Source organism: Aspergillus uvarum, assembly GCF_003184745.1.
Source record: "Aspergillus uvarum CBS 121591 unplaced genomic scaffold BO82scaffold_146, whole genome shotgun sequence".
NCBI classification, from domain to species: Eukaryota; Fungi; Ascomycota; class Eurotiomycetes; order Eurotiales; family Aspergillaceae; genus Aspergillus; species Aspergillus uvarum.
In genome coordinates this window covers 1-7447 of record NW_020291443.1, presented here as the reverse complement: position 1 = coordinate 7447, position 7447 = coordinate 1, and the positions used below count along the sequence as shown (strand labels likewise).

Here is a 7447-nt window from a genome sequence, read left to right as displayed (position 1 = left end):
AAGGGAGGGGGAGGAAGCAGTGGTGGTAGGAATTGTAGTGGTGGTGATGGTGGTGGAGGTGGTGGAGGTGGTGTTGGAAGGAGGGGAAGAAGGTTGAATAGGCGGAGAAGGGCTGCGGGATGCCGACAGCTGCATCGCCAGGGTGGGCAAAGGTGATGGCAACGCAGCAAGCAACACACGCAAGGATATTCGAGACTCCGCAGGAAGGTTATCGGGCAAAGATAAGGAAAAAGGTGGTGGTGGTGGAAATGACCAGGGAAGGACAACGGACCTACAGTACTCGTGCTGTACAGTACTTCAGTCCGAAAGAGCCCATCCTCGGGATGATCCAAGGAGGAGAAAGTCCGTGGGCGGTGAGCTGAAAAAAAAAAAAAAGAAAAAGAAAAAAGGTGCAATTGCAATACTAGATATACTACGGAGTACGGAGTAGATAGAGTATGTATGTACAGTACAGTACGGTATAAGTTGGTGTATACAGTAGAAAAAATCTGGAAAGCCTTAGAGAAGGAGTCAGGAATTTACATGACATAATAACAGATGTACTCCGTACTGTACCATATATATCTGGAAATCCGCCTCCTCCGCCCTCCTCCTCCTCCTTCTCTTCTTTTCTTCTTCTCCTTGTTTACATAAGATCCTCCAAGTGGCTTGGCCTGTCCTTGCCTGTCGGTGCTACAAACAGCATACAATCAAGAATCTAACAGGTTCAGATGACTTCGATATATTATTCTGACTAATGAACGTCCCGCTTCCCACAAATCCTTTTGAAATCATCAAAGGCCCAAATTCACAAGGTACTGTACGTAGCAAGTTATCGAAAACAAATCGATGCTGATACAGTGCAATGGTTGAGCTGCGTCTCCCCGCGAACCCGTATGTCAGTTTGCACACATGCGCTTTCTCAAGACCAGGAATCGACCGCCGCCGATCAGTGACCGGCTTCACTGGCCTCCTTCACGAGCTCGAGTGATCGTTTGATCGGCGTAACGGGGGCCCTTCCAACCCTAGAGATTCCTGCGTAGCCACCAATCAGAATCATTCAAGACTGGAAATGAGACCATGAGACCCCATACCCAGAGCTCTGCCCAAGCTGTGTCGCCTGGCAACGCATCCAAGCACCTCCGCCATAGATCACGGCAGATTCGAGCGCGACTGCTAGCGTGCCTTTTCCAGCGCTTCCAATCTTCTTCGGCACCTGCTCTTATCATATGCCCATGCACGGGCATCGAAGCATTCCCCCTCATCGTGAGCCAGAATGTCCGGACCGTTGCTTGACCTCGACCCAGTTGATCCACATTTCGACGAAGTTCAGACAGTAAAGGTTTCGCGTTAAGGGCTGCCAGTTCCATTCGTACCTTTTTCTTTTGGATTTGAAGACTGGAAAGCCTGCCCTGAGCTTTCTCAATGTACTCATCCAGGGTCACAAGGGTTTCTGATGTGATCTTGTTGGAAGCTTCCTGTAAAGCGTGATACACTACTTGTTTTCCTAAAGATGAAGAGAGCCCATAAGTCCAATGTTGTTCAAAACTCATCGACACGAGATCACGATGATCTACACTTACCCGCCGTCTGTCCTTCAATCTGCTTGTTGTGCCACAAGTCTCGTAATGCTGTGGCGGCATACGCTATGGGAGATGCCATGGCGCGAGGAATGAGCGCAACTACACCTAACAGAATCTAGTTCAGGAACTTACCCTTGCTGACCTCTGTGTGTAAATTGGCTGATATTTCATTGGCCTACATCACTTCAGCAGGAGCAAGTCTGGCCACTTCGTTTCCCATCTACTAACATACCGAATACGGGCGACTGTATCCATGATTCACGAGTAACAGTCAGCTGGAATTTTCCAAAAGGATAAGAACAAATGTGCACAGGGAATGACCGGCCGTACTTCTGTCTCTCTAAACAATGTGTCAGAGGCCGAGGGAAGAACAAGACCCCGAGGCTGGGGTGAATACGCACGAAGGTAATCAAGAATGGCTTCAGCGCCGTCAATGGTAGCTCCTCCCATAGAAGACGTTAGCCACCCGTGCCTCTCGCACGACGATCATCTTCTCACCTTCGCGGCGAATGGTCTTAGGACAATTTGCTTTCTTCTGCGTCATGACTTTGGTGCACCGGCTGAGCTACCGATGCAGCATGGCACACACCGAGCTGAGGGGAAGAGGAGAGAGAGGTACAAATTGCCCGGCGGCGGCAGAAAGATGATGAAATACAACTGATCCGACATGTCACGTGTTTCTAAAGCGAAGATGTCTGGCATTCAGCACCCACATACGATTGCCTTCCTTCTCCAGGAGAAATGAAGGGAGACAGAAGAAGCTCAGAGTATTGTAGAGGGCAATAGAATGGCCACTTCGGATCAAGAAGGAGATTGCCACACTCCTCTCATACAAAGTTATATTATGCCCTGGAGGGAAATAGTCCATTTTACTGCGGTATTCTTGACACCCCTGGGGAAAGAAATATGAAGTGCAGGAAACATTACCATCCCAGAGAGACATAGAATGTTCAGGTTTCAGACTAGAGTCGTACGCTGCCTCTACAAGTCCCCCAGTTTCAAGCTACTCGACCTTGTTCACATGGCTCGAGGCAAGGAGAGATGAAATCGCTCTTCGTAAGACTTTCCAAATACAGCACAAGCGAATAAAGATCACGGGATAGATGACGTCGGGGTATCACATGACAATCTAGATATTGTTAGCTGTTACCATGACCATTATGCGGCTGCAATTAGATAGGAACATACGCAATCACTGTCTTTCTGTACAGCTGGAACCCCCATTTCCTCAAACGTCTTGGGGCCTTTACCCGGAAGACCAGGTTGCGGCTTGACTGGCGTTGTTGTTGGAGGTTTCTGGCCGGCAGCGCTTGTCGTCGGTGGGGCGGGCTTGGGAGTGGACGCGGCTGAAGAGGGTTTGGGTGTGGATGAAGATGGTGGAGGCTTGGACATTGATTGAGCATTCGAGGGCGGCATAGACTCCGTCCGTGGGGGGAATGACGTGGTTGAAGGCGAAGCAGCTGGCCGAGGGGAGCTCACCGGACCAGCTTGCGTATGAGGAGAGGTAGGGCCTCTTACAGGTCTCCGGTCAGGAGGCATGTTGTCAAGCCGCTGAGGGCGTCTCCGAGCGTCCGCGTTGGGGTTTTCGAGCGGTGCCGAGTAGCCAATATCAAGCTTGGGAGTCGTAGGGGCTGGGCTTGTGGGACTGGTGGTGGAGGGGGTACTGGGCCCTGGGGCCCGGTAGCCCATAGGGCCTGGTCCATAAGACGCCGCGCGGTTGTAGGTGGGAGCAGTATTTCGGATGTTGGGATTAATCCCAAAGGCGGAACTAGGACGTGGGTCAGGCATGCCATATCCGGGTGGATATACAGGTCGGGCCCGGGACGAAGGCCTGTCGGGATAGGGAGCAGCGGCCGATGGATTGTCCGAGAGAGTCATTCGAGATGGATCGGGCATTTCGATGTTCTCAGGAGTGGGTTTCATCGGACCCCCTCGTTGACCAGATCCATAACGCGACTTGATCCGAGCGATTGCTACTTGCTCGTGATCCTTTCTGGACAAAGTCTTGGAGCGAGAAATACTATCGATGCGGCCCGTCGCATCTTTGTTTCCATTGGCCGCTGCTTTGGCGTACCAGCTTCTAGCTTCTTTGATGTCCACCGGAACAAAGATTCCGACCTCGTAGAAGTATCCCAAGGCAAATTCGGCAGTAGGGAATCCGCTTTGGGCGGCACGTTGAGCGTAGGTGAAGGCCAACTCGTCATTTTTGTCGAAAACACCTTCGTGGCCACAAAGGAACCATTTGCTAATTGCCATCTCTGCTTCCGGTTCGCCTTGTCGTGCAGCCAATGCATTGTAATGCAGAGACAAGGCGGGATTGAAGTCGCAGCCGAGTTGGCACAGCTCATAGGCCGCACCCATCTTGACCTGTGCCTTTGCGAAGCCGTGATAGGCAGCCTTTTCGATGTTGACACGGGAGGCGTTGAGATCAAGAGGAAGGTAACTCTCAGGAACATTGACCTGCGGTAACTCTCGCGCTAGCAGCATGCCATAGACCTGGGCATGGAGAGGTTAGCTTCCCAGCCGTAGAATTGAAGGGTGAATCCGAACGAACATAGGCTCCCTGGGGGGCATTCTCATCGCAGGACTGCGCTGCAAGGCTAATGTATTCAAGCCCCATCTGATAGTCCTGACGCTGACCATGCTGGCCTAGTAGGATCATCATTCCCAAGCGCTACCGTTGTATGTATCATTAGCACGGGACACGAGCCGGTCTGATAACGGCCGGGGGGAGGGCATACATAGAAGGAAGCAGAGTCTGCAAGGGCAACGCCCTTCTCATAATGCCTGATGGCTTTCTCCGGCTCTCCGGAGCTTTCAAACTGCATGCCAATCCGGTACTCAGCTCTGGCATATCCTTTGTCCGCAGCTCTCGAGTAGGATCGGAAAGCTTCTTTCTTATCGATGCGATATCCAAATTTCCCGAACTCGAGCCACATGCCCTTGATAAACTCAGCCTTGGGATGATGTTGTTCTGCAAGGAAGTTCACAATGTTCATTGCGTCGAGTTTGAGTTGACGCTCCACCGGGGGGGTTTGTGGTCGCGGAGGCTGGATCAAAGACAGACGTGCCTCATTCTGCATGGCAACCTCGACGAAAGCGAGCGCGTCTTGGGCCCAGGCTAGCTGCATCTCCGGGTCATTAGAGGAGAGCACCGCCATACGTGCTCTTTCCAAGTTGGCTTCCCGCTGCTCATCGGTTGGAGGGACGTTTGGTGGGGGGTTCCGCAGAACAGGAAAGGGAGAGAAGCTGGGGGTATCCATGGCATCGTGAGCCGTGTCCTGCTGCTCGTAACGGGAGGCAGGTTCGTAGGCTGATGGGTAAGGCTGGTCTTGTGAGAAGGCGGACGAAGTGCGCTCGGGGAAGCGAGAGCGGTCATACTGCACTGGAGCGTGCTGGTTGTGGTGGGGGTTTCGAGCTTCGTGCTCAAGATGAGCTATGTTGTCTTGCATATTCTCCGGTACCTCGGGCATGACTCTACTGGAACAAGGATATGATAGGATCGATTAGCAACACAACCAAATAATGAAAGGACACTAGGAAGGGTTGATCAACTGTTTGTTCCAAGAGTCGCGGGCAATTCGTACCTTTGGGGAGATGGGGATATGACTTCTGGCATGTAAAAATCGTCCTGACCCCCTGGATACCATGTCGCACCCAGCCGTGGCTGACCACGACCTTGGGGTGGTGGCCTATTCATCGCGGCCAGTGTGTTTCTCCGGTCTTGGAACTATTGCTTTTTTTTTGTCTTTTCTTGGTTTGGCTGATTGTGATTGTTTATTCTCTGCCCCTGACAATCAAATGGTTTCAGACTAAAAGCCCTTACTATGTGGCAAAGACTTCGGGGTCTGATGATCCAAAGGATGTTAATAAGTCGAAAGCTAAGGGTGGTGGGGGGCGGGGAGAGGGAGAGGGGGAGGGAGGGGGGTGGTTCAGGGAGGAAAGGAAGAAAGAAGATTCGGGCTGAGCATGAACAGAAAGCGGAATTGGAGGTTACCGAGTAACGATGATTATTATAATGTACGCTCACCTTTTATGACTATTACACAGTACGTGATTTACTCACTCCTGCTAGACTCACTAACTACTGATTAATTTACCCTACGTACTGTACTTAGACTAATGGAGGGGAGGGCGAGGAGGGGCCGGAAAAAAAATTGGGAGTGATAGGAAACAATCATCGATAATACCAAGTACACATGTAGGTTGCTGCTGAGCAACGAATGACTTCAAGAGAGGAGGTGGGGACAGAAGGGGAGTAACTTACTGTCCTCGATATACTGTGTGTCGTAAGAATGGGAGTACTGTACTGTACGGAGTACGTTCTGTTCATACTCAGCTTCCAAGTACTCTCTCTCCATGCCAACTAAATTTCAGGGCTCGAATCTACTAAACATTTGACGAGTTGACTAATCTGACAGGGGGCCAGGGGCAATATCAAGAAGTGGGGTTTTATTTGGCATGTTGATGAATTTGGCATCAGTAAATACGTAGTCGGTTGGCTTATGTATAGTACAGTACAACCCAAGATACAGATCCTACATAGATACAGTATTTGTATACAGAAACTGTACAGCGCAGTACAGAGGAGAAAGTTTACCTTACTTAATGCATACCGTCCATGTCCCTAGTATTTTTTTCTGATGATTAAAGTATCAAATGCGCAATCAAAGTTTTATTGTGCTATGTACGGAGGACGTACAGTAGGTACCTAGTATGTACTTATATGTACAGTACGGAGAAACTCTACCTAAGCTGGATCCACTGTCTAATCATCTTCATACCCGATATGTTGCTGCAGCTACCTGGGTACTGTGAGTCTAGTGCAATATGCTGGCCTTTTGTCAAGTAAGGGCAAGCATGAAGTCCTGAATAGGCAGGCACATGTATTCCCGATTGAAGGTGACTTCAGTTGGCCAGGAGCAGGGCATGGACCCCGGCTGACAAAGGCTACGTACCTACTCTGTACATACACGTATTAGGTATGTACTGAGCCTGCGGCGTGGTGCTAGTGCAGGAGAGTACTACACAATTCTTCTTCAGACCATGTGGCCTAGAACTCATGGCTATTAATAGCACGAGCACTCATACTACGCAAGCACAGTACTTATCACTACTCCGTACTACTACATAACTAGTTAATTGTTAGTCACAGAGTGTGTACTAGTAATCCAATAGTATAACTGGCGACACTTACCCCTTTCTCTACCACCCCCAGAAGGTAATCTTCCCTGGTTCACAATACGGATATAGTACACCGGTATGTCTATGGAATCCGCAAAATAGTTGTTGGATGTCCTGACTCCTTCGCCCAGAACACCTTATCTGTCAGATGGGGCAAGGCCATGGTTCCGCTTGATGGTCCAGGTACATGGGGTATATACAGTCTCCAACGTCACTCCCCAGTCCTGTTTACTAACTTATGGGACTAGGTAACTACAATAGTTGACTAATATTTAGTTTACATAGGTCAATAGTGAAACCTCATTGTAACAATGCTTGTTATACCGATTTTCCACCTAGAACAATTCTGCTAGTCGGATATTAGATATGATCAGAATGTAGATAAAGGTAGCCTATATACCTATTGTTAAAAAAGAGGTTCAAAATTGCCTAAAAAGGGTGAGAAGTAAGGAAAGTCCAACATAATTGTATACCCCAGTTATACTGTAACACTACAGCGACATCTGCTATATAATGGTACTTCCCTAATTACATTGTTATAAAAACAGGGCTTACAGTTGAATCATGTGACCAATTAGTCAACAAAATACGTAATCAACTTCTCAATAACGTAATCGGACACCGAGCCGGCGCGACACCGAGCCGGCGCCCGCCGCGCCGCGTCTTGCACCCTTAACATCTTGAAGTCGAAGAACTCTCCC

General features: G+C 49.6%; 2 protein-coding genes across 2 annotated transcripts; both read right to left on the bottom strand.

Moving 5' to 3' along the window:
- Positions 1-868: 868 nt before the first annotated feature.
- On the bottom strand, positions 869-2392 carry BO82DRAFT_36830 (putative TBP interacting domain protein). The gene is made up of 7 exons (XM_025637112.1): positions 2061-2392; positions 1964-2005; positions 1893-1902; positions 1795-1807; positions 1695-1737; positions 1563-1625; positions 869-1486 (listed from the first exon to the last, which is right to left on the bottom strand). Exons 1-7 carry the CDS (start codon positions 2104-2106, stop codon positions 1005-1007), a joined length of 699 nt encoding a protein of 232 aa, XP_025485534.1. The 5' UTR covers positions 2107-2392; the 3' UTR covers positions 869-1004.
- Positions 2393-2720: 328 nt separating this feature from the next.
- On the bottom strand, positions 2721-5262 carry BO82DRAFT_379641 (putative chitin synthase activator (Chs3); the record flags this gene model as incomplete). Its single annotated transcript, XM_025637702.1, has 4 exons — positions 2721-4058; positions 4117-4236; positions 4304-5039; positions 5150-5262. The coding sequence occupies 4 exons, from the start codon at positions 5260-5262 to the stop codon at positions 2721-2723; spliced, it is 2307 nt and encodes a 768-aa protein (XP_025485533.1).
- Positions 5263-7447: the final 2185 nt, after the last annotated feature.